At 51.5% G+C, this 24,668-nt stretch overlaps 4 protein-coding genes and 1 long non-coding RNA gene across 8 annotated transcripts; 4 read left to right on the top strand and 1 right to left on the bottom strand.

Annotated features, from left to right (window-relative positions):
* The first annotated feature begins 225 nt into the window (after window positions 1-225).
* Window positions 226-10,833, top strand: LOC133170584 (ATP-citrate synthase). Of its 3 annotated transcripts, none has more exons than XM_061303636.1 (28): window positions 226-391; window positions 1,715-1,878; window positions 2,671-2,793; window positions 3,734-3,796; window positions 3,975-4,165; window positions 4,844-4,923; window positions 5,127-5,257; window positions 5,599-5,717; window positions 5,853-5,989; window positions 6,069-6,130; window positions 6,191-6,308; window positions 6,382-6,536; window positions 6,703-6,790; window positions 7,116-7,257; window positions 7,326-7,494; window positions 7,555-7,659; window positions 7,763-7,959; window positions 8,094-8,175; window positions 8,301-8,411; window positions 8,493-8,620; window positions 8,859-8,952; window positions 9,025-9,179; window positions 9,256-9,406; window positions 9,489-9,632; window positions 9,721-9,834; window positions 9,891-9,973; window positions 10,081-10,157; window positions 10,227-10,833. In XM_061303636.1, the coding sequence occupies exons 2-28, from the start codon at window positions 1,720-1,722 to the stop codon at window positions 10,319-10,321; spliced, it is 3,273 nt and encodes a 1,090-aa protein (XP_061159620.1). In that variant the 5' UTR covers window positions 226-391; window positions 1,715-1,719; the 3' UTR covers window positions 10,322-10,833. The 3 variants fall into 3 exon arrangements, with proteins under 3 accessions (XP_061159620.1, XP_061159619.1, XP_061159621.1); XM_061303635.1 differs by having other exon boundaries at window positions 1,686-1,878; XM_061303637.1 differs by lacking the exons at window positions 226-391; window positions 1,715-1,878; window positions 3,734-3,796; window positions 3,975-4,165 and having other exon boundaries at window positions 2,666-2,793.
* Window positions 10,834-11,068: 235 nt separating this feature from the next.
* Window positions 11,069-15,012, top strand: klhl11 (kelch-like family member 11). Its single transcript, XM_061303638.1, has 2 exons — window positions 11,069-12,030; window positions 12,320-15,012. The coding sequence occupies exons 1-2, from the start codon at window positions 11,543-11,545 to the stop codon at window positions 13,902-13,904; spliced, it is 2,073 nt and encodes a 690-aa protein (XP_061159622.1). The 5' UTR covers window positions 11,069-11,542; the 3' UTR covers window positions 13,905-15,012.
* A 263-nt stretch (window positions 15,013-15,275) lies between these two features.
* On the top strand, window positions 15,276-17,917 carry LOC133170589 (cytosolic 5'-nucleotidase 3-like). Of its 2 annotated transcripts, none has more exons than XM_061303642.1 (9): window positions 15,276-15,549; window positions 15,784-15,929; window positions 16,090-16,159; window positions 16,231-16,277; window positions 16,564-16,649; window positions 16,748-16,837; window positions 16,953-17,115; window positions 17,274-17,474; window positions 17,553-17,917. In XM_061303642.1, exons 2-9 carry the CDS (start codon window positions 15,900-15,902, stop codon window positions 17,661-17,663), a joined length of 798 nt encoding a protein of 265 aa, XP_061159626.1. In that variant the 5' UTR covers window positions 15,276-15,549; window positions 15,784-15,899; the 3' UTR covers window positions 17,664-17,917. The 2 variants fall into 2 exon arrangements, with proteins under 2 accessions (XP_061159626.1, XP_061159625.1); XM_061303641.1 differs by having other exon boundaries at window positions 15,280-15,549; window positions 15,831-15,929.
* A 415-nt stretch (window positions 17,918-18,332) lies between these two features.
* LOC133170588 (peptidyl-prolyl cis-trans isomerase FKBP10-like) lies at window positions 18,333-22,035 on the bottom strand. The gene is made up of 11 exons (XM_061303640.1): window positions 21,931-22,035; window positions 21,495-21,747; window positions 21,105-21,250; window positions 20,759-20,948; window positions 20,518-20,663; window positions 20,258-20,447; window positions 20,031-20,176; window positions 19,732-19,921; window positions 19,383-19,525; window positions 19,144-19,307; window positions 18,333-19,026 (listed from the first exon to the last, which is right to left on the bottom strand). Exons 2-11 carry the CDS (start codon window positions 21,680-21,682, stop codon window positions 18,856-18,858), a joined length of 1,674 nt encoding a protein of 557 aa, XP_061159624.1. The 5' UTR covers window positions 21,683-21,747; window positions 21,931-22,035; the 3' UTR covers window positions 18,333-18,855.
* LOC133170591 (uncharacterized) lies at window positions 21,964-23,545 on the top strand. Its single transcript, XR_009718598.1, has 3 exons — window positions 21,964-22,101; window positions 22,580-22,757; window positions 23,135-23,545. It is a non-coding gene; the product is annotated as an uncharacterized LOC133170591 (long non-coding RNA).
* The last annotated feature ends 1,123 nt before the right edge of the window (window positions 23,546-24,668 follow it).

Raw genomic sequence — 24,668 nt, 5'->3', positions numbered from 1 at the left:
CTTAGACACTAACGCATTTAGATTAAGAAACTACTTGTGATCTGCGTTTAAATGTACCCCATATGTTCTATTGTCTGAAATTGAGCAAATATTGCCGTTTTGTCCATAAAACTCCCTTCCACAAACTATGGGATGTTTGGACTCTTTTATTTGTACCCAACAGTCATTGAATGCATCCATACAGCACGGTACGGGACGAGCCAATCAGAAGCCAGGGACTACCACGGCAGATGAGAGGCGGAAGACAAAAGTCAGTGCAAGCCGCTTCTCCCTCTCCGGTACCACTTGCTTGCTTCCGAATCAAGACGAAATCGTACCTGCGGAGGAAACTGACACCATCTTCGTGTTGAAATCGCACTTGAATCCCATTTGTAGGACTAATTTTAACAAGGTAGGTTCGTATCTTTTTAGTACAAGTATTTTTGATCCGCTTTGGGCAAAGATGAAACGAGTCCAACTGGTATGACGTCAGAGACCGTCGTCAAATATCCATTCCTTCATTGGAAAATTGGAGTTGTAATGTCAACTTTCCTGGGCTTTTCTCTTGAATTTGACCAGTCATTTCAAACTACTTTTAGAAGATTCAAACTAAAGAAAGGAATGAGATAGCGTTCTTGTTAAATCCCAAATTACGATGAACACCAGTGATATTTTTTCTCATCAGTTAAATTCCTTTTTCATTTAGTTTACTCGTGTTTCTCTCAGTATTGGTCTCGAATCTGGTCATCCATCATGCCTTTTGTAGACAGTGGTCGCTATCACACATTGATCTCCACCAGCCCAAATTGTGCAGCTTTCTAATCAAAGCCAGTGATGTATTGAACCAAGGATGGTTGTTGTTCCAGAACAAACTGTTTCCATCTATTCATGCTACAGTGCTAGTGACGCAGCAGCGACTCCAGCAAAGTGATAATCAATCATGTTGAGCAGCTCTATTAATAACCCCCTTTTTAAACAGTGGGCCTTTCAGTGAAATGAAGTTGAGTAGATACTCCATGACAATGAGGAGAAGCGCTTGTGGGCTTTGATATCAGCGGCTGACATTTTGTAACGAATGTGCGCGCACCTTTCAGCGGAGAGGCTCGGGAAACGTAAAGGCCATCTTTAGTTGGAAGATATCCAGCCTCTATGACTCACAATGAAATGACTTGTGCTTGAGCGATATCATATCAACACTGTAAAGTGGAACCTCACAATGCGAATGTCCTAAATGCTGTACAATATGCTCACAAAGTATGACTGTATTTTAAGAGAACCCAATCCTGTATCAGTAATGCATGATCCAAGCGGGAGGCAACAGGCTTAAGAGTGCTTGTCACTATTACCACAACCACACACACGTTTGACATTTAAGAATGTAACTAAAACCTCCCCTGTACGGTTGAATCTCTCATTGTGGCAACAGGTATAGAAATAAAGGATGAAGAAGAAGAAGAAGTTAGGTAGAGTGTACCGGCCGGCCTCTACGTCGGCCTTTTTTTAATCATTTGCATTGCATTATTTGATTTGATTGGAAAATTGCAAGCAAACAAAATGGCGCTTCACCTTTTATTATACTTGCCTGTGCGCGCCCGTGTGCTGTTGCTATTAAAGGAGAACAAGGCGAGTGGTAAAGAATTGCCCCTGATGTTATCAGTGCGGTCAATGTGTAGCGGATTTGATGTAGTCTGCTTCCTTTGCCAAAGCTGCCCTGTGTTCATCCATCCCGACGTAGCCAACATGTCGGCCAAAGCCATCTCGGAGCAAACGGGCAAGGAGTTCCTCTACAAACACATCTGCACCTCGGCGACCGTCCAGAACCGCTTCCGCTATGCTAACGTCACCCCCGAGACGGACCTGGACCGTCTGGCGCTGGAGCACACCTGGCTGCTCACGGAGGTTGGTTGATTTCTGAAGTGGCCGATTTGTTTCCCTAAAGGGCAGAGAGCTCGTTCGTGCGGGGTGGAAAGGAAATTCAATACGGTACTGCGTATGGTGTTGCGCCGTAAAGCCCAAAAGTGTGTCCCGATACTTTTGTTCACGCGTGTCACGTCGTGCTGCTGTAGCATGAGTTGCTTTAATGGAAGGTCAATTGAATTAGACTTCAGGTATGATGGTGATGCGGAGGGCAGATGGGATGGAAAAGGGAGAGCCAGAGAGAGATGTGGCGCGCAAGCATCGATTGGGAAATTGCATTAACTTTGGCCGTCTGTCGGGGCTCACCCTCCTCCTCCTCCTCCTCCTCCTCCTCCTCCTCCTCACTGGCGAGGGCTCAGATTGTAATGGCTGCACTGTCATAAGTCATGGGAGCAAGAGTGGCTCCCTCCTTCTCCTCCAGTGAGGGATAGCACAATCCTGCAGAATAAGGCAGCCAATGTGTGAGGAACACGCTTCGTTCGGGTCACAAATATACTGGAGATGAGTATGAAGAAGTTAGTTGATGGGTTATTTTTTTTTTTGCACGTCAGCCATCCAGGAAATGACACATTTCCATCTTGCGTCATGCGTTTCTTTTGCGAGGACCATCTGGATTATGGCAAGGCGTTGTTCCTATTTGCACGCTCGGTGTTGATCTTCTTACTCACCCACGCGTGTTTTTATGAAGGGCAACACCCACCTTGTGTTGTTGTATGTACAATGCCAATCAAGGCATTCTATTGTATTGTAAACGACATTTGGCTTCTTGCGCAGAGGCTGGTGGTGAAGCCGGACCAGCTGATCAAGAGGCGGGGCAAGCTGGGCCTGGTCGGCGTCAACCTGGACTTGAACGGCGTCAGAGAGTGGCTGAAGGCCCGCCTCATGAAGGAGACCACGGTACGTCATCCGCAGAGTGCACTTTGGCCTATGAGTCATTTGGCCGGTGCTAGCTAGTTCTCATTTGGCTGGCCTCTCCTTCTCCCTCCATTTTGCGTCTCTGCTGTGGGGACAAGCTGCATGTTGCTTCCTTCCACCGAGCAGCCCATCAATGCCGTCAAGCGGAACTGCGACGCGCGTCATCCGTCACTCTGACGCCGTCTTTCCTCAGAAGACGCTGCTTTGAGCTCCCGTGCGCCATAAAGCAGCCAACAAGAGTGTGTGCGTCTGCTGCGTGGATTTCATCACATATGACGTGATGTGAGCCAGGTGCAAAGCAAGCAAGATAGATAAAGCTTCCATATTGCAGCTTGTTGACTTTGGTCAAAGTAAGCATTTGAGTCGATTCGGAGCTAGTGACAATAAGCGGTCAAATTTCAGTCATATGGTTGATTTAACCAATTGATGTATTCTGAGCGCAGTCATAAGAAGGTCTTGTTATTTTCATGTTGAGATCTGTCAGCTCATTAATATGGTTGATGATGGCTTCCGGAGTTTGCTGCGGCGTACAATTTGAAATAAATTCCCACCTATATTCCCCACCTCCCTTTATTCGCCACTCGTCAAAATGGCAAGTCCTTCCTCGCTCGCTCGCTCGCTCGCTCGCTCGCTCGCTCGCTGGCGTCGCTGTATTTTCTTTCCGGCTGGCTGCTCCCCGCCGCTCCCTTGTGGTAAAAGCGCTGCCCACCCTACCCTACCCTGCCCCGCCCGCGCCTGTCAGCCTCTCGACGCAAATGCCAAATGAACCAGGAGCCAGAAACGACGACATTCCCCCAGCCAAAAATCTGCAGCCAGCGCTGCTCTTCGGAGCGGCCTTTGACTTTGTTTGCCGGCAGCAATCGGGACCACAGACAATCGAGCGCTTTGCTCAACTTGCATTGTCACCTATGTTCATCCTCAGGTGGGAAAAGCCAAAGGCGTTCTCAAGAACTTCCTCATCGAACCCTTTGTCCCTCACAAGCAGGTAAGTGAGCCCTTGCGCCAAACTTGAGTGGACGAGGTTGGCCGGAGCGTCAAGCGGTTTCGTTTTTGCTGGCGCTCCACGGAGGAACCGTCATTGACGACGCTCGCCGTCCGTCCGTCCGTCCATCCATCCATCCATCCATCCATCCATCCATCCATCCATCCATCCATCCATCCAGGAGGAGGAGTTCTACGTGTGCATCTACGCCAGCCGCGAGGGCGACCACGTGCTGTTCCACCACCAGGGCGGCGTAGATGTGGGCGACGTGGACGCCAAGGCCAACAAGTTGCTGGTGGGCGTGGACGACAAGATCTGCGAGGGCTCGGTGAACAAGCGACTGCTGGCCCACGTCCCCAACGACAAGAGGCTGTGAGTTGTTGACTAAAGAGTCTTTTCCAAACACACTTTTATTTTTCACTCAACAATAAATGGAAGCCCGAGAGACTGACAACAGCATTGAGCCTGCGCAACGCTACTCAAGTATTGAAGGCCTCAGCGCTGTGATGGGGGTGGGGTGGGTGCGAGCGAGCGATTGAGCGAGAGAGAGCGAGAGAGAGCTTTCCATTAGCCAAATGACAGTCTCTCCTTTGCTTCCTGCCCCCAAGCCTTGTTCCCTTCAAGGCCGCTTTTATGTATTCACAGCACGTCCATTTATTTTGATGGCTGTCCCTTCCACCACCACCGGTGCCCCCTCCCTTACCCACTTCTTGTCCGTCTGTCCAGAAGCACTCTCATTACGGCTGCGTTTCACTGTCTTGGCTGACATTGACGGAACGAACGCACGCACGCACTCAAGCAAGCAAGCAAGCAAGCAACCCCAGCCAGCCATCCATCTTTTCACTCACATAGTCTTTTTCCATTCCAAGCACACTTGGGAAGCTGAGTCACTCCGGCTGGAAAGCCCGCGCGCGGTTCTGACAGTGACGCCCCGTGACTGCACATACACACGTCACATACTTTCACCTTAATTGAATTTGATAACATTATTTCTAGTGATATGAATTGTACTGAATTGTACTATTATGATGATGATGATGATGTTGTCAGGGTCCTGGCCCAGTTCATTGTGGGCCTTTTCAACCTATATGAGGATCTGTTCTTCACGTACCTGGAGATCAACCCACTCGGTAGGTGTCAGCCTGACTTCATTACCTTTTGCAAAACATGACAAGATTGTGACACCAGATTTCAAAGCCAAAGGAATGTCGTCAATATTTGATGCGCTTGCCATTTGATGTTCGTAATTGGCTGGCGCCGCTTTCAAGTCCTCCACGCACGCTGCCAGCATAAGAGGCCGCGTCACCTTTTCTGTTCCCCCCTCTCGCCGCAGTGGTCACCAAAGATGGCGTCTTTGTGCTGGACATGGCGGCCAAGATCGACGCCACGGCCGACTACATCTGCAAGGCCAAGTGGGGCGACGTGGAGTTCCCGCCGCCTTTTGGCAGGGAGGCCTACCCTGAGGTCATTTCAACCAATGTCACATCATCGACATTCTGCGAATGAAATCAATCAAATGGATGTATACATTTTTCGAGTAGCTCTCGGCACTGGCAGCTGTCGTGCTGCGGGGGCTCGTTGGTCTCAGACGGATTCAGCCGGCGGTGGCAGACGGACGCTCTAATTGGCTCGCTAGAGGGGGACAGCGAACACCTTTAGTGTTTTCCCCTCCCAGGCGCCAGATGTGTGTGCGCACGCGCACGCGCCTGTGTTTCTGCGTCTGCCTGGCAAAATGGAGCACGATTGCAAAGACTTTTGCAGGCCACCTTCCCACTCCGATGGTTTTCTTTTTTTCTGTCTCGCAGGAGGCCTACATCGCCGACCTGGACGCCAAAAGCGGCGCCAGCCTCAAACTGACCCTGCTCAACCCGCAGGGGCGGATCTGGACCATGGTGGCGGGGGGCGGAGCCTCTGTCGTGTACAGGTAGCCAATCAAAGGCCTTCGCTAAGACCCAAATCGGTTCATGTCTTCAACGAGCGGCAGGCATCGTCCTCAAGCGCAACCGGCGAATCCCTCCCTTTGACCGTAAAAAGTGCTCGTTCCCTTCCTCTCCCACAGCGACACCATCTGCGACCTGGGCGGCGTGGACGAGCTGGCAAACTACGGCGAGTACTCGGGGGCGCCGAGCGAGCAGCAGACATACGACTACGCCAAGACCATCCTCTCGCTCATGACCAGGGAGAAGCACCCAGATGGTAACGTCCGTCCCTCTGTCGGTCGGTCGGTCGGTCCGTCCGTCTTCCTTCCTGTCTTTTTGCTTATTTGCTTTCCCAGGCAAAGTCTTGATCATCGGAGGGAGCATCGCCAACTTCACCAACGTGGCGGCGACGTTCAAGGTAAGAACGCAGGCGTGTCCCGCTAAATCGCAACTGGCTAACGTTATGGCACGGCGTCAGGGAATCGTTCGAGCCATCCGAGACTACCAGGTGCCGCTCAAGGAGCACCAAGTGGCCATTTTCGTCAGGCGCGGGGGTCCAAATTACCAGGAGGGTCTCCGGGTGATGGGAGAAGTTGGTGAGATTCCCATTTGAGTCCAAATGGACACAAATGTCATTTGATTGCCCGTCGTCCCCTGACTGCCTGACAGGCAAGACCACCGGGATCCCCATCCACGTCTTTGGCACCGAAACCCACATGACCGCCATCGTGGGCATGGCGCTGGGTCACCGGCCCATCCCCAACCAGCCTCCCGTCGCCGCCCACACTGCCAATTTCCTGCTCAACTCCAGCGGCAGCACGTCGGTATGCGCTTTGTCCTCGTCCCCTGGCTCTTTTGTCTGAGAGCTTGCTTTTCACTGTGGAAATGTGAAAATGAAACAAAAGGTTGCGTCGCCGATGTTAACAAAGAAATGACCGCAAAACACTCAGTCACGTCAACGTGACATTCATGTCGAGTTTGCGCTTTCAGACCCCGGCGTCCACTCGCACCGCCTCCTTCTCTGACAACAGAGGTAAAGCCCAGAGCTCGCCGGCAAAGAAAAGTGCCGCTCCTGTAGGTGAGAAAATCCACTCTCGCTCGCCGCCGCTTGCTTCATACACGAGTGAACGTTAGCGGCATGTGGGTCGTCGGCATTTCATCAGAGGCTTTTTAGCTCCCTCTTCAGGCATTTGAAGCACTTTGCAGTCTTCACTCACTGGAATGTGAAAGACAATCCGACCGAAGTCCGTCCGTCCGTCCGTCCCCATTGTTTTCTTTTGGGTCACGGGGGAGCCTTTGCCAGCTCATTTGGGGGGGGGGACACACACAGAGCATTCATTGGCACGGATGCGCACTTTCCCATTCATTCGGGTATGGAGACCATAAACATTTGAACCTTGCAGTCAAGGCCAGCACGCTGTTCAGCAAGCACACCAAGTCCATGGTGTGGGGCATGCAGACGCGGGCCGTGCAGGGCATGCTGGACTTTGACTACGTCTGCTCCAGAGACGAGCCCTCCGTGGCGGCCATGGTCTACCCCTTCACGTGAGCGCCGCGCCGAGCCATTTGCAGGTGATGGAGCAGTTCTCAGAGAGTTCCGTCTTCTCTTCCAGCGGAGACCACAAGCAGAAGTTCTACTGGGGTCATAAAGAGATCCTCCTCCCGGTGTACAAAAACATGGCCGACGCCATGAAGAAGCACCCGGACGTGGACGTGCTCATCAGCTTCGCGTCCTTGCGTTCAGCCTTTGAAAGCACCATGGAGACCATGCAGTACCCGCAGGTAATGCGTTCCATCTGCCCTCCGCTTGAACAAATGACTTCATGCACATTTTTCTTTCAGATTCACACCATCGCCATCATAGCGGAGGGAATCCCCGAAGCACACACCAGGAAGATCATTCGGAGAGCCGACGAGAAGGGCATCACCATCATCGGACCGGCAACTGTGAGTCCCGCTGTCTTTTCAACTTGTGATTGAAACGTTTCGTCATTAATAGTGCCGTTTTCCTTCACTCCTTCCTTCACCCCTCCCTCCCTCCCTCCCGCAGGTGGGCGGCATCAAACCGGGCTGCTTCAAGATCGGCAACACCGGGGGCATGCTGGACAACATCCTGGCCTCCAAGCTGTACCGGCCGGGCAGCGTGGCGTACGTCTCGCGCTCGGGCGGCATGTCCAACGAGCTCAACAACATCATTTCGCGCACCACCGATGGCGTGTTTGAAGGCGTGGCCATTGGCGGGGACAGGTAAGTCAAAGTGTATCCTATTGGATATTTTACGATTTGAATTATGGCTTGACGAAATTGTCCATAGCGGCAAGCTGCATTTTCCTGTCCGGAAACATTTCCATGAAATGTACTGACTGCGGATGGTTCCACAGATACCCGGGCTCCGTCTTCACCGATCACGTTCTCCGCTACCAGGACACCCCCGGAGTCAAGATGATCGTCGTGCTGGGCGAGGTGAGGTGTCCGACGCCCGGCACGACTCTGGGGAAACGTAATCTGAGGAGCGTCCCGATTGGCCGACGGCCCGACTCTGGGCAAATGTAATCCGAGGAGCGTCCTGATTGGCCGCTGTGCCCTAGATCGGCGGCACCGAGGAGTACAAGATCTGCCAGGGCATCCGGGAAGGCAGGATCACCAAGCCCGTGGTGTGCTGGTGCATCGGAACTTGCGCTACCATGTTCGCCTCGGAGGTAAAAGCTACACTGCCGACGATTGATTTGAATGATTTGAATTTGTCTCGTCGTGGTGTTTTCCTTCTACGCCTGCCTCAGGTCCAGTTCGGCCACGCGGGGGCGTGCGCTAATCAAGCTTCGGAGACGGCGGTGGCCAAGAACAAAGCTCTGAAGGAGGCCGGTGCCTTCGTGCCCAAGAGCTTTGATGAGCTGGGACAGATCATTAAGTCAGTAGAAGTGACTTTTCATTCGGGTTTATTTTTGCAGTCCAAAAAAAAATGGCTGCCCCATAGAACGCAGGATCCCTGTCTCGGTGCGTTTGACCGACGAAAAAACGTAGCTCTATCCCAACATGTACTGGAAGTGACTTATGAGTCTTTCAAGAAAAATGATGCCGTTTTTGAGGGTCTGCTGAACCCGGCCGGGCGAGTTATTGTCCATCGAGTCAATATTCCATCCGCGCAGGTCTGTGTATGACGACCTGGTGTTCAAAGGAGTCATCCAGCCGGCACCGGAGCTGCCCCCTCCCACAGTCCCCATGGATTACTCCTGGGCACGAGTGAGTCATCTTTCTGTTCTCTTGGCTCACGTTGAAGGATTTTCACACGCAATGGGGTCGCTTGCTCTCCAGGAGCTGGGTCTCATCCGCAAACCGGCGTCCTTTATGACCAGCATTTGCGACGAGAGGGGGCAGGAACTCATCTACGCCGGCATGCCCATCACGGAGGTCTTCAAGTCGGAAATCGGCCTGGGGGGCACTCTGGGGCTTCTATGGTTCCAGAGGAGGTTTGCATTCTCACCCAACTGTTGAGATGATCTCCGGCGGGTGATCCGATCCATCCGCTCGCTATCTTTTCTCCAGGCTACCCAGATACGCCTGCCAGTTCATCGAGATGTGTCTCATGGTGACGGCCGATCACGGTCCGGCCGTATCCGGCGCCCATAACACTATCGTGTGCGCCCGAGCCGGCAAAGATCTGATCTCCAGCCTCACCTCTGGCCTGCTCACCATCGTGAGACGTGCTCTGCTCTGGTCTGCTCTGTACGCTGGCTAAGTGCTTCCTCAAATCATTCTCTGGCTCCTTTCTTTGACAGGGCGACCGCTTCGGAGGCGCCTTGGATGCCGCGGCCAAACAGTTCAGCAAGGCCTTCGACAGCGGCCTGCTGCCCATGGAGTTTGTCAACAAAATGAAGAAGGACGGCAAGCTCATCATGGGCATCGGCCACAGGGTCAAGTCTGTAGGTCAAAGGCGGCGGGCCGGGCGGCGCCTCGCGTCCACGAGGCTTGCTCCGCTTCCTCTGTCATATCTTGCGTGATCTATCTCAGATTAACAATCCTGACATGCGAGTCCAGATCTTGAAGGACTTTGTGAAGCAGCACTTCCCCTCCACACAGCTGCTGGATTACGCTCTGGATGTGGAGAAGATCACCACTTCAAAAGTAAGAGGCCCTTTTCCCAATTTGACCCTCATTGACTTCCTGTGCGTTTGTGTCAGAAACCCAACTTGATCCTGAACGTGGACGGCTTCATCGGTGTGGCCTTTGTGGACCTGCTCAGGACCTGCGGCGGATTTACCAGGTAGTCAATGACCCACCGAGGTGGCCAAACGTCGCAACAGCAAATTTTCCATCACCCTGCCATTCCCCAATGTTTTCCCCCTCAAATCAAGTCGTTGATTTTGGCAGGGATGAAGCGGACGAGTTTGTAGAAATCGGAGCGCTGAACGGCATCTTCGTTCTGGGTCGCAGCATGGGATTCATCGGTGCGCAAAAAGTCAAGTTGAAAGTGTGACTTCTGGCAAACATGATTGATAACAAAAGCGTCTTTTTAGGACACTACCTGGATCAGAAGAGGCTAAGGCAGGGCTTGTATCGTCACCCTTGGGATGACATCTCCTACGTGCTGCCGGAACACATGTCCATGTAGGACATGTGAGGATTTAACATATCTTTGTATTGCCTGAAATAGTTTGAGATTAGACACTAGCGAAAACACTGTGAAGACATACCCAGTCCTGACTGGTGACAAAGTTTAACACCTCATGTTCTCACGCCTCTGTGCAGCTCCATTCCATGTGGCATTTTATGATGGTCATTATCATCTCGAGCTTGTTACACAGGGTGACCGTGGAGTGCAATAATATTGTGATCACACACACACTGTAGATAATAGCTTTTTTTTTTAAATCTTTACTGTAGATGTATTCATCCAAAAGATGTTTTACTTGTCCATGTCTTGGCTGTTTGTTGCAAAAGGGACCATGTATCGGTAAATGTCATCCCCAGGTAAAACCCAAATAATGGAGTACTACAATGACTGTAGGATATTGATTTCGGATCATTTCATAACAGCAGAGTTATTGCAATGCTTCTGTAGCGTGCCTCGATACTGGCGGTACCGTTTGTCCACATGTGTGATTAAAGTTAACTGTGTGATAAGTGGTTTTCTTGATTGCGTGTGTTTTATATTGGACATTTCAACGAAAGCGGAGTATAAGGTACTCGGTGACGTCACACACTTGGAACGCTTGGGCTATCGCTAGATATACAAGCGGTTGTGTCACAACGGTGAATATGATGAGTTTGAGTCTGCTGCAGAATGAATGAATGAATGAATGAATGAAGCCGCTATAAACGAGAGCTTCCGGGTGTCACTTCCGAGCCGGAAGTGGCCAGCTGACGCCATTCTCGCACTGCGCAGGTCACTTTCTGTCAGGCTCAGAGTCGGCCAGCAGCTAGCTCATTAACTCAAGCCGAGTCGCCCGGGCTTGTTTTGGTGGGCGGGCGGACGGGCGGGCGCTTCACGTTGATGCTGGCGAATGGTGGGAAGCGGACTGACGAGAAACTGAAATATCGTCCCCAATGTACAGTTCGCGAGCGTGCCACGCACGGGAGGGAACAATTATATGCTGAAACTCAATGGCTACATAAACTAAAAGTCTGCGTTGTTCTTAGCTAGTTTGGTAGCCTTTCCGCGGCGCCGGCGGCCGACCGGCCGACTTCCGCAAATGGAGGCGTGAGTGCTTGCCTCAATGTGGCGCTCGGTTGGACCTGCAGTCCCTTGATTCTACGAGTTGGCTTCCTATTTTTCTCTTTTTCTTTTCTTTTCTTTTTATTTGAACCCGTCTTCTGGTCACCGGAGAGCAGAATGGCAGCGGCGGCTCCCAACCCGGAGGACTCGCCCCGGAGTAGTGGCGGTGGTAGTAGTAGCAGCGTCTGCGGCACGCCGAGCTCCCTGGCCGCGGATGGCGACGCGGAGGAGGCCGAGGACTTTGCGTCGTCCTCCCACTGCTCGGAGTTGTCGCGGCGGCAGAACGAGCAGCGCAAGCAAGGCTTGTTCTGCGACGTCACGCTCGCCTTCAGTAGCAGCAGCATTAGCGGCGCGGCGGCCGGCGGCGTCCAGACGTGCGAGTTCGCGGCCCATCGCTCGGTGTTGGCCGCCGCCACCTACTACTTCACGCCGCTGCTGAGCGGACAGTTCTCCGAGTCGGTGTCCGGCCGGGTGGAAATGAAGGAGTGGAGCTCGGAGACGGGGCCCGACGCGGAGACGGTGGAGAGCGTCATCCAGTACATGTACACCGGGGAGATTCGCGTCAGCACCTGCAACGTGCATGAAGTCCTGGAGCTAGCTGACAGGTACCGACCGCATCTGTCTTACAATCAAAGTCAAAGTCTGCTTTATTGTCAATTTCTTCACATGCCAAGACGCACAAAGAAATCGAAATGACGTTCCCACTATCCCACGGTGACAAGACATAGTACACAATATACATACAAGTAAACAATCAGCTTTATTGACTAAGTTTGTGCATGCCAAACAGAGAATTTGATCCCAGTAACTAAGTGACTGACGTTAGCGCGTTTAGGCTAGTGGCTCTCAAACCTTGGACCTCTCTCTCTCTCTCTCACTCTCTTTTATATCCAGGTTCTTACTGGTGCAGCTGAAGGACTTCTGCGGAGAGTTCCTGAAGAAGAAGCTGAGCCTGACCAACTGCGTGGCCGTGCACAGCCTGGCGCACATGTACACCTTGGACCAGCTGGCCCTGCGAGCGGCCGACATGATCCGCCGCAACTTCCACAAGGTGATCCAGGACGAGGAGTTCTACACGCTGCCCTTCCACCTGGTGCGCAACTGGCTGTCGGACGACCAGATTACGGTGGACTCGGAGGAGGTGCTCTTCGAAGCGGTGCTCAAGTGGGTGCAGAAGATGCCCGAAGAGCGCGGCGGCTACTTTGAGGAGCTCTTCCAGCTGCTCAGACTGCCGCAGATCAAGCCCACTTACCTGACACGGGTGGTCAAGAACGAGCGCATGGTGGCGTCCAACGAGGCGTGCCTGCGCCTGCTGTCGGAGGCGCTGGAGGGTTACGCCCTCCGCTTTGAGAACGTCAACTTGGCCGACCTGGAGCTGTGGTCCTCCTTCGTGGCGTCCTTCCAGCCGCGCTTCGGCCAAAACATGGACGTCATCATGGTGGTGGGCGGCGTGTCGGAGGGCGGCGACTACTTGAGCGAGTGCGTGGGCTACTTTGTCTACGAGGACCGCTGGGTCAACCTCCCGCACATCCACAACCACCTGGACGGCCACGCCATCGCCGCCACCGACTCGCACGTGTACGTGGCCGGCTCCATGGAGCCGGGCTTCGCCAAGACGGTGGAGCGCTACAACCCCAACTACAACACCTGGGAGCAAGTGAGCAACCTGACCACCCGCAAGCACTCCTTCGGCCTGACCCGCATCAAGGACATCCTGTACAGCATCGGCGGCCACGGCAACTTCAGCCCGGGCTTCAAGGACGTCAGCGTGTACGAGCCCGAGCAGGACAAGTGGCACAACCTGGAGTCGGCGCCCAAGATCCTGCGCGACGTCAAGGCGGTGAGCGTGGAGGACCGCTACGTTTACGCGACGGCGCGCACGCCCGTCGACACGGACAAAGACGACGGGCTGAAGACGGTGACCACCCGCTACGACACCGACAGCCACCAGTGGCAGGACGTGGACTCGCTGCCGCTGGTGGACAACTACTGCGTCTTCCAGATGGCCGTGGCCGCCACCAACTTCTACCACACGGCCTCCTGCTGCCCCAAGAGCTACGACATGCGGGACGAGGCGGCCCGCCAGAAGATCGGCGCCCGCGTCCCCGACGAGATCCTGGAGAGCCTGCCGCCCGAGGTGACCAGCATCGAGGGCGCCGCCATCTGCCACTTTGACGACGACGTCTTCATCATCGGCGGCTGGAAGAACAGCGACGACGTGGACAAGCAGTACCGCAAGGAGGCGTACCGCTACTGCGCCGAGCGCAGGCGCTGGATGCTGCTGCCGCCCATGCCGCAACCGCGGTGCCGCGCCACCGCCTGCCACGTGCGCGTGCCCTACCGCTTCCTGTACGGCTGCCAGCGCTACCCCATGCCGCAGAACCTGGCGCGCCAGCGGGACCGCATGCAGCAGATGCAGCAGCTGCACCGCCGCACGCTCACCCTGCGCCGGCAGCTGCAGTCGCAGATCGAGTGCTGAACGGCCGGGCCGGGCCGGGCCAGGCGCTTCGGATCGCTTCGGATCGCTTCGGATCGCTTCGGATCGCTTCGGATCGCTTCGTTTCTTTGAAAGGTCGGCATCTGCATTCCGGTGACAGCTTTTATTCTTTAGCTAAGACTGGACGGGACGGGGGAATGAATATTCAATGCATTCCATTGTAGTGACCGATTGGTGGCAAGTGTTGTATCTACACGTTTGATTTGTGGACTCATTCCAACGACTACTTCTGACCAAGCGTCAGTAGCCAGTCTGGCACCTTTCCTTTGGTTACGTGACACCCATTGCAAACCATTGGCTTAGCCTTAGTTGATCCATATGTGGATGAGAGAAAGAGGTGCCACACGTGTGCTTATGACCAGACATAAAAAAGAAAAAAGTGTGGTCAGATGATTGACAGCTTAGAATTTTTTGCAGTAAACTTCCATTTAATTTGGTGAAGCGAGCGTAAAACAACATGTGGAATTTGAGATGGATTCCTTTTGTTCTTTGTGTTGCCACAGCGTAAACGCCGAAACGGGTGCCGCTCTGGAAATGTTCACCAATGTTCTGTTGTCGTCAGCCACTTTTGGGCAAGCCGTGAATCGTATGGATGGATGCACTGAATGTATGTTAATAAGTGCGGCGACAATGAAATCCTATCCTGATGAGATGATGTTTCGCTGTCTGTATATAAATAACAAAGCTGTTTCTATATATTTGACATTCCTCCGTGGCTTGTTGGTTGGTGATGGAGGCTGGGTTCTATTTGTTAACACTGTGACAATCTGTTTGTGTTTGTTCATGTCAAAACTTTGAGTGCCATCACCGCTTTTGTGCAGCCTCCACTATAGCAGACGCACGAACGAGACATTGTTTAATTTCCTGTCTTAGACAAGCTTGGCATTGTGGCCTGCATTTCTATTTCCTTCAAGATGCAATGAAGGCATGCTACTTCTCTGACAAATGTCTTACAAAGCCAGTCATTCCTTTTGCGCCAAAAGAGTATTTTTGTCCCCATTCACATGTTAAAGGGGTTTTGAGAGGTTGCTGCACTTTGATTTTGCTTTCTAAAGTATGGTTCCAGTTTCAATAAAATACAGCAAACAAGGTTTTGTTATGTCAGTCATGGACAACAAACACTCAGTCATCCTATAGATGTAAGTAGGACTCAGTGGCGGTTTTTGGTTTCGCAAACGAGCGTATTTGTATCGATCTTTTAGTCAACCATGAATGAAACGGAACGTTCAACATGTTGTTTCCCGTAGGAGCGAGAGGGTTTGCACACGGGGTGTTACGCAAGTAGCCGTGCTACCTTCAATGGCTGTTCACGAGCTCGTAAATCCTCCCACTCTCCCTTATCGTCACACAAAATAAAACGTAATGTCAGACAGCCCGTGAATCTTCGTAGCAGTTTTTGGTTCTGTGCTACAGCAGCAGGTTTTATACTCGCAGCAGTAAACTGGTGTATGAGTTTTCATTATTCCTACACTGTATCTGAAATGCCAAAGGCAACACCTCAGGTCTCCCGATCCCTGAAACGTAACGGCCCGGCCGGCCCAGCACTTTGGCACCGCACGCTTTTCTTCCAACTCAACCGTGTCGTTCGCCACACACACACACGCACGCACACAGATTTGTGAGCATGGTAAGTTGATCTAAAATGCTTTCCGTGGTGCTCGGAATGAATGTGACTCAACGTGCTCAATGCAGTCGTAAGATAATGAATGTGACTCCATGTACTCAATGTAGTCGTAAACTAGCCCCATGCTATCTATCGTAAGGCTAATCCGCGATTGAACTCTTTCACGTTTGGACCTAGCGACTGCATTCTGATAGTTAACAATGAAATCTTCTGTTTGTATCGCTTTATCCCGCAAAGGAATATGGCGATGCCTCCAATCATGGACAATTGATTTTGCTCTTCAGATCCCCGAACTGTCCAACCCCTCTGTGTGCACGAGGGACCCTCAGAGAGTCCAGGAGATCCTCCAGTCCATGCTGCAGGCGGGTTCAAACACGTTACAGGTCAGACAGCACCACGGGACACAACATTAGGCACACCCCTCACTCAAATCCAATTAGTACCACAACAACCCAAATAACGACTGGTGTTAAATGACTACAAAATGGTTTATGAAGTGGCTTTTCTCCCTCGGTATTCCTCACGTGTGTTTTCTAATCTCAGGTTATCTCAGACTTTGACATGACTCTCACGAGATTTGCGTTCAATGGCAAAAGATGTCCCACCTGTCACAGTAAGTGTGCATGTCAGGAATAAATGGAAGTAAAAGCAGACGAATGAATTGCTCTGTGTACTTGTGTGCAGATATTCTCGACAACAGCAAACTTATCTCTCAAGAATGCAAAGCAGAGGTGGGTAGAAAGTTCACAGACGCGCCATTGAAAACATGAGCTTGCTTTGTAATGGGACGCACCACTGCTGCATTTGTGTACTTTTTAAAGCCATAATGACACATTCAAGTTTTGTCATTCTTTCTTCCTCTGCATTATCTCAAACCACAAAATACACATTTGCTCGCCTGTCATGGCTGAAATACAATCAGCACTATTAATAGCAAAACCCATCAATTGGATGTTTTTTTTTTTATATTCTTAAATGTGTAACAGGATGTTAAACAGTGTTTCTGTATGACCTCAGTTGAAGCATCTGTTGAACACGTACTACCCCATCGAGATCGACTCGTCGCGCTCTATTGCTGAGAAGCTGCCCCTCATGGTGGAGTGGTGAGTTGCTCGCACGCCCGCTGGCTCACCAACAAAACGCCCGCCGTCGACCTGCCGAAAAAGCGCTCGCGCGTCGTCCGCGTGCTTGTGATCTAAAGGTGGACCAAAGCGCACGAGCTGCTGGTACGGCAGAAAATCAGGAAGGATCAGCTGGCCGCCGTGGTGCAAGAGTCCGACGCCAAGCTCAGGTCAGTGGCGCACGCACGCACGCGCGCGCGCTTACACCTCCGCTATCGTATGTTGCTATAAATGAAGACAAGACTTTGGGATCATCACAATTGTGAATGCAGGTCACTTTTGCAGGCAGGGCTACCCGCTGTTCTTTTCGCACCTGCACCAACACAGCATCCCTCTGCTCATCTTCTCGGCCGGCATCGGAGACATCCTGGAGGAGGTCATCCGCCAGGCGGGGGTCTTCTACCCCAACGTCAACGTCTTCTCCAATTACATGGACTTTGACCAGGCCGTGAGTATGGGCTGGAGGGCGTGAGCATTTTCTGTTTCGGACATGATTGGATTGAAATTTGAGACTTGAGATGAAACCTCATGTGGCTCCCTCCCTCCCTCCCTCCCTCCCTCCCTACCTACCTACCTCCCTCCCTCCCTACCTTCCTCCATTATCAGGGGGTGCTGAAGGCGTTCAAGGGCGAGCTGATCCACATCTACAACAAGCGGGAGGGCGCCCTGCTCAACACGGGTCACTTCCAGGAGCTGCGAGCCCGACCCAATGTGCTCCTGCTGGGAGACTCCCTGGGTGACTTAAGCATGGCCGATGGCGTGCACGACATGGAGAACATCCTCAAGATTGGCTTCCTCAACGACAAGGTGACACCAAATCATAAATATTCCACAAATCAGTCATGCAGGCTTCATTTTGATGATGATGCTGCTGCTGTTGTTCAGGTGGAGGAGAGGAAGCAATCGTACCTGGACTCTTACGACATCGTGCTGGTGAAAGACGAGACCCTGGACGTGGCTAACGCTGTGCTGTTGTACCTCACTGGAAACAAGTGACCCCCCCCCCACACACACACACCTTTTTGATTTAAGGACTTGATTGACACTACCAGGCAGAGGCGCAACTACCAACATTGTGCGGGGCAGGCGTGCCACCGACCACCCGCCTTCCCCTTTTTACTGGTTGAATTATTCCTATCTGATGTCATCACTGGTGTCCTCCTCGGCAAATGTCTTGATGTCTGTCCCCTTCAGCACTTGCCTGTATCCTATGTGGTCTAATAAGCAATAATAGCTTTGAATGAATTCGACATCTTGCTCATTTTTACATTCAACTCATGTTTGGAAATGAAGCACTTGGGGTCAAGGGAAGGGGATGTTCCTACACTTGCAACTAACATGAGACCAACCTGTCACCTTTCCCTTTTACCTTTCAAATTTGCCGCATGGCTCTTAATAGACTCGGAGCAAGAACACAGCCACGGACCTATCATTATAACTACTGTACACTTGTATCTTTGCGTCTGCGATTTCTACCAAAGTTGACAAATGCTCCTCTTTGACGACTTCATGAAAATAGTCACACTAGAGTTGTAGCCAAAATATATACGATGTATAACAAGGCTTTTTTGGGGGTAAAAATGACTATGTAGAGTAAGGCTTTTTTTATTTGTAAAAAATAACCATGTGTATATAGTAAGGCGAAAGAGAAAAAAAAAGGCCAAGCATAGTGAGGCTTTTTTTTTAATTATTTTTTTAAAAACACTTTCTCTCACAAAATGATTCCCTCTGCTCTCAGGACTTTTCATTAAGTACCACAGCCAGTATAAAAAAAGATAGAAGATAAGCATGTAATGCGTCTGCCTTGCAGTTCAAGATTCAAGAGTTTTTCAAGAGTTGGACGTTTTGAGTCTGGAGTTGTCATGTTCTCTGATGTTAACCCCTATCCACGCTGAGCGTCAAACAAATGCGGATGTGGCGTTCTCGTCAGGTTCCGTTCAAGGTGGCCAGAGGTTTGCCTGCACTTTTCTTGTTGGGAGGGAAATGTCAACGTATTCCTCGTGACAAAAAAAAGACTAAAACGGTTGGCGAACCATTTGCAACCTTGAACGAACCTTAACGAAAATGCAACATTCCCTATCTTTTCATTCAGATCACCGAGTCGTACTTAACGATGCATCCTTCCAACATTTCAAATGGCGGCTCGTGGACGTCACAGGATGCAGATGGCTCGGGCAGGCCTCTCATTTTACAACTCGTCCTTCTTGTCGGTTTGTAGCGTCACCTCCTGCGCGACGATCTTCCCGTCCTTGTCGGTGTCCTGACTGTCGAACATGTCCCGGATGATGCCGTCGGGTGGCACGCCGGGCCTCAGGCGGCCGTTGCCCTGCCGCACCTGCAGCGTGATGAAGTCCGAGAACTACCAGGAGGAGGAAGGGATTTGATGTCACAAGATTGGGTCGCGGATGAGCGACATACGTATGTTGACCATTTTGCAGAGTCCCGAAATGTTGCTTTCTTGGGCTGCGGGGGTTACCTCCCGCAGGGGCACCTGGCCGTCACCGTCCAGGTCCATGGCGGCGAAGAGGGGCTCGGGGACATCCTCCAGCCACACGAACACGAAGCCGTCGGGGACGCCTTTCTGCAGCTCCACCAACTCCAGCTGGAAAAACAACACGGCGCTGCCCGGGACCACGCCGGCTGCCGGAAACAAGACGCATCGTTAGGTACACCTCAACCCGGCCGGGGACTTGCAGAGTGAAAATAGCTTCTTACCTCCCTTTTCCCCGTGAGCCCATTGAGGCGGGACCACCACTTCCCTGGCCTCGCCCACACACATGCCCATCAAACCCTGCTCCACACCCGGGATCACTTCACTGGCCCCCAGCGTGGTGACGGACGGCGAGTCCTGCTGCTCCCTAAGCATAAGTGCGCACACATATAGAATCAAGGTAACAACCTTGTCTTCTTTCTTTTTTAATGAAAGAAAGTCCACTCTGGGTGTGTATGGAAACCTTGATGCCATGCCGGCATTCGTGCTGTTGCCGTGGAAACGTAAAGAGTAGCGGAGAGAGTCCATGCAGGCGGTGAAGAGCGAGCGAGCGAGCGAGCAGGTGGCGCTCACGAGGAATACAGCAGCGTGCCGTCCATCAGCGAGCAGTTGTAGCGGTAACGCAGCCAGTCGTTCTTCTGGCTGCCGAGCCCGCACTGCGCGGGCCGGCGCACTACTTTCACCTCCACCGCGTCGTCGGGGTTGTGGAAGTCCAGCACGTGGATGTGGAACACCAGCACGGCCGAGGCGGGGATCAGATCAGCTGAGAGAGGCGTTTGGTGCCAAACAAAACAAAAAAACCCAGACGAGCACCTCAACTCCTCGTGCCTCTGCAAACGTTCCAATGATCTCTCCTCTCTGCGGCAACTTACAGACGCCCTGTCCTCCGTACGCCAGGTGAGGCGGCACCACCACCTTCCTCTTCTCGCCCATACACAGACCCCGCAGGGCTCGGTCCATACCGGCGATGACGTACCCTCGGCCCACGTAAGTGTTGTATGTGCTGTTCCTCCGGTAGCTGACACGCACAAACACGATTGGAGATTTGCTGCAATCGATATAGGGCTGTGTCGGCCACAGAAGAAAGACGGCCGTTCACCTGGAGTCAAAGGCGCTGCCGTCCTGGAAGGTGCCGTTGTAGTGGTAACGGATGAAGTCCCCGACGGCGCTCCGCCGCTCGCAGCCTTCCGGGACCTCCAAGACCTCAACCGCGACGTCGTCTTTGGGGTTGAAGACGTCCACCATCAGGACTTCAAACAGCAGCGTGGCCTGCGGGGGTACGCCGCTTCCTGTCGGAGGACACGCCTCGTTTCGAAGATGCAAACGCGCGGACAGAACAAAACGGCCAGCGTTCCGTACCGTGTCCTTTCTCCCCGTACGCCAGGAACGGCGGGACGATGATGGCGCGTCTTTCTCCCACGCACATTCCCAGCAGACCTTCCTCCATGCCCTCGATCAGATCACCTTGCCCCAAGTACGTGTCATAGGTCGCGTTCTTCGTGTGGCTGCGACACGTGCGCGTGCATTGTTGTTTGCTTAGGGCCGCATTCTTCGCGCGGCCGCAACACGTGAGCGTGCATCGTTGTTTAGAAACACGCACCTGGACAGGAAGGTCTGCCCGGAGAGCAGGGTGCCGTTGTAGTGGTAACGCACAAAGTCGGCGGCGCCGGCGGTGCGCACGCATCGCTCGGGTTTGCCGAGCGTGCGGATTTGGACTTTGTCCTCGGAGTTCCAAATGTCTAGCAGCAGCACGTCGTACACCAAGACAGAATTTGGCGGGATCACGCTGCCTGCCAGGTACACATTTGTAAAAGATATAAAGGACTTGCAGTGCAGTGCAGAGCAGAGAAGGAATGGAGGGAATAACTGTCAAAATGAGCGCTCAAGTAACGTTACGACTTCAACAAGTACTTTGTTACTTGCCGCCACCACTGCACGAGAAATACCTGATCCCACGCTCCCGTAGGCCAGGTGCGGTGGCACAGTGATCCTGCGGCGCTCGTTGACACAGGTGCCCAGCAGGCCTCGGTCCATTCCCTGGATGAGACGGCCCACACCCACCTGACTGATGAACGCTTTCCCTCGGATATGACTGAGAGAGAGAGAGAGAGAGAGAGAGAGAGAGCGAGAGGCAGAGAGAGACAGAGAGACAGAGTGAAATCAATAACATTTATGGAATACAGGGACTGCAACTTGACACACAATCAATACATTACCGCGGGAACTCTAAATCAATGATTCCAAGTTAGCGTTTAAGAGTCAACCAAACGCGCAGGCGCAGCGCACACCTCGGTGGTTAAACGCGAACCAATCAAACGTGAGGGAAATGAATCCACCTGGAGTCGAACATCGTTTCGTTCGACTGAAAGGTTCCGTTGAAGTGGTAGCGAACGAAGTCCTCCGTTTGAACCTCACGGGGGCAACGTTTGGGCATGTGGTAGCGGTCCACCACGACATCCAGTGGCGGAGACTCGGCGTGACATTGCGAGGTGACGACGTGGAAGCAAAGCAGCAGAAGAAACATTCCGACTTTTGGCTTTGAGGAGGAAGCCCAGTGTGCTGATCAGCAGAACTGCATCAGCAGAACATCTTCCAAACGAAAGACCAAATGAAAAAAGCGAGTTCCGATGGTGAGTTTCGAAATAACAAAATGACTGTCAAATGTTGACGGCGACGTGCGTGATATGACCCAAATCAGACGAGTTGAGCCGAGTGCAATTGTCCCCATACCCAGTTTGAACGAGACTAAATGGAGTGTTCCAAGGTTATTACCTATCGCCTGAACGAGCCTCGGTTTTATTTTGAAGGGTGTAGATTTAACGTCCGTTTTTCTTCCCTCTTGTCTGACTTGTCAAACTTGACTTATCTTCGTCGTGGCTGCTGGCGAAAAGAAAAGGGGGAGAGGGGAGTCACCCTTAAAGGAAAACTACAAACCACCCTAAGGTAACACGTGTGCATTTTGACGATCAAAAAAGAGCTTTTCCAATTGGGCAGTTAGTAACGATCCTCTTTGTCAAACGCCCTTCTTGAGGTGGCTTAGACGTGTTCGGTCTCACTTGCATTATCAGCCTGCAAGCCTTTTAGCACAAATAGTACGAGAAAGCTGCGGAAGCTTTCACTGCTGGCAACTGTGGGCTATGTGTGTCACGCTCAAACGTTTGTCAAGACAATAGCGATGGCCCCAACTTCAGGGACGCCTGAACAAAAACACCAAAGTTGTATGAAAAGTTGAAATCAGCGTCGTGTCCAATTTTCACATTATAATTCTACAATGCTGATTTCTTGGATTGTACGTCGGCACTTCGTCACACCGCTTGCTGCTATTACTCTTACCTTTATGTCATTCCTTTCTATTTTGGGACGGAAGAAAAGAAACTGAAAGTAATGTGTAGTATTGTGCTGTTGAATGATCTGCCGGCAGATGGCCGAGGTGAGCAGGATTGCGAGCAGGACTGCGCGAGTGAGCGGCCTGCGGGCAGACGGCTCCTTGAGCAATTAACCCGCCACTTCCTGCGATCCAGAAACGGCGGAGGGGAAATAGAGTCTGTTCGAGTGGACCCAACGAACCCCAACTGTGCCCTGGTTTAAAGACACTGCAGGTCAGACCTCCATCAAGACGGCAAAGTCGTGTACGTGCTACACCGGGCGAAGCGGCAACAATAAAGTATGGAGTTAAAGTCAGCAAGTGGGAATTCTGACTTTTTTTCCTCAGAATTCTGACTTTAAAGTCGGAATTTTGACTTAAAAGTCAGAATTCTGAGAAAAAATCCTGTCACCCCTCGTTTTTTTTTCTTCACTGGCCCTAATCCTCTTCCGTAGCTTGGTGATGGTAATAGAAATAAAGATAAATTCTGTCAATATTGTCTAGTTCAAGTCATAAAGCGAGGCTATTAAGGGACCCGGAAACTGTTTAAAATGATTTTTTAAAAAAGAACACAATGTATCTCCTTGAAATAACACTGGCATTGTCTCCTAGTGGCCCAGACTCAACCATGACCCACTGCAAAGTCAATTTCAGCCTGCCTGGTCACAACAAGCACGCCACCATCAAGGTCACCTACCTGGGATACAAAAAGTGGGTGTTAGCCCTTTGTAAAAATACATCATAATCATCATACGATTTGCTCTGAATGATTGCCAGGAGCGTCAAGGGCATTATGCGTAAATCCTATTTTGCCTGCCTGCTGGTAATTGTACTATGAACTGTATACATTTGTGGCTTGAATCTAAAAGTGAAGAAATGAGTTCATGCTTTCTTTTCATTGCATGTTTTTGCACTCAAAAATTCCTCCGTGTCGTAAAGTTAAGCCAATTGTGAAGGACAATGAGATGTTCTGCCTGTAATTAATATCTTTGTTGTTGCAAATGTTAAAAAGAACTTAATCAACTCAGTCAGTGATCTGATTTTATTACGCAAAATATTGGAATCGGCATCAGCCTAGGCCTTAGTTAAAGCCGGTCTTGATTGAATCGGACCAATTAAAACGATTAAAAAAAAAGACGTTTTTCCAATTTCTTGTTATGCTTTTTTTTATTTTTATTAGTCCTGGAAAACATGTAAGGCATATGGTAACATTACACACTGAAGCGTTACAAGCTGTAGCGGCCCACTCGGAGCCTACCCGGAGTCGAGCACAGAAAGAAGCAGCATCGATTCAAAAAGGGTTTTTTCCCCCCCCAAAAATCTCATTTGTAAACAACAACAAAAGTGGTTTTGATTGGCGTCGTGTTTTTTGTTTGGGGTTGTGGTGGATACAAAGTTACACAAGACGCGCATAAATGGTCACATTTGAGGAAAGCCCGTGTTTCAATGGTGAGCGTTTGGATGTGGGGGACGAGGGCGGGCGCATTCCTAGACTTAGGTGGCTGCCCGCGCCGGAGGCTTCGCTTGGCAACTTGACACGTGACTTATTCTTTCTCACACCACACGAACACTAAACTAAGCTGTATATACACAACATTGTTACATTTGTTTGGAACTAAACATGCATCCTAGTACTGTACATTATCAGCCAATAATGTCAACTGAGGCCAGGCCGCCTGACCTCATTGGCAGGAGGGAGTGGAAAGGACACGTGGAATTTGGGGAACATTTCCACAGACGGGGCGGGGCGCGGACGAGACAGTTGTGCTGTAAATCGAGCTAAAACTGTTGGAAGGACCTGAGAAACCACATGAAAAGAAAAGCGGTATCTGCCCCCCAAAAAAACAAACAAGGAATGCGATTGGACGCTTGTTGTCTCAGTGCATTTTTTATCCTCTCTTTCCTTGCCACACGTGAGATCCAATCCAGAACCGCAACGTTGGCTCGGAAACTTTCCTCCCGTTGCATAAGTGTCTGGAAACTCCGCGAAAGATGTCGCAGGAAGTGGCGAGCGGATCCACTTAACACGCCGTTTACCTCGGAGCTGTACCACATCCAGTGCTTAGGTCCCAGCGGGCTGAGTGTTAGCATTCCTAATGCCAGCCGCATATTCAGTTTTAGAAAACAATTGCCCTGCCTGGACACT

The sequence above is a fragment of the Syngnathus typhle genome, linkage group LG17 (genome assembly GCF_033458585.1).
Source record: "Syngnathus typhle isolate RoL2023-S1 ecotype Sweden linkage group LG17, RoL_Styp_1.0, whole genome shotgun sequence".
In the NCBI taxonomy this organism is placed as follows: Eukaryota; Metazoa; Chordata; class Actinopteri; order Syngnathiformes; family Syngnathidae; genus Syngnathus; species Syngnathus typhle.
This window is presented reverse-complemented; position numbering and strand designations above follow the sequence as displayed.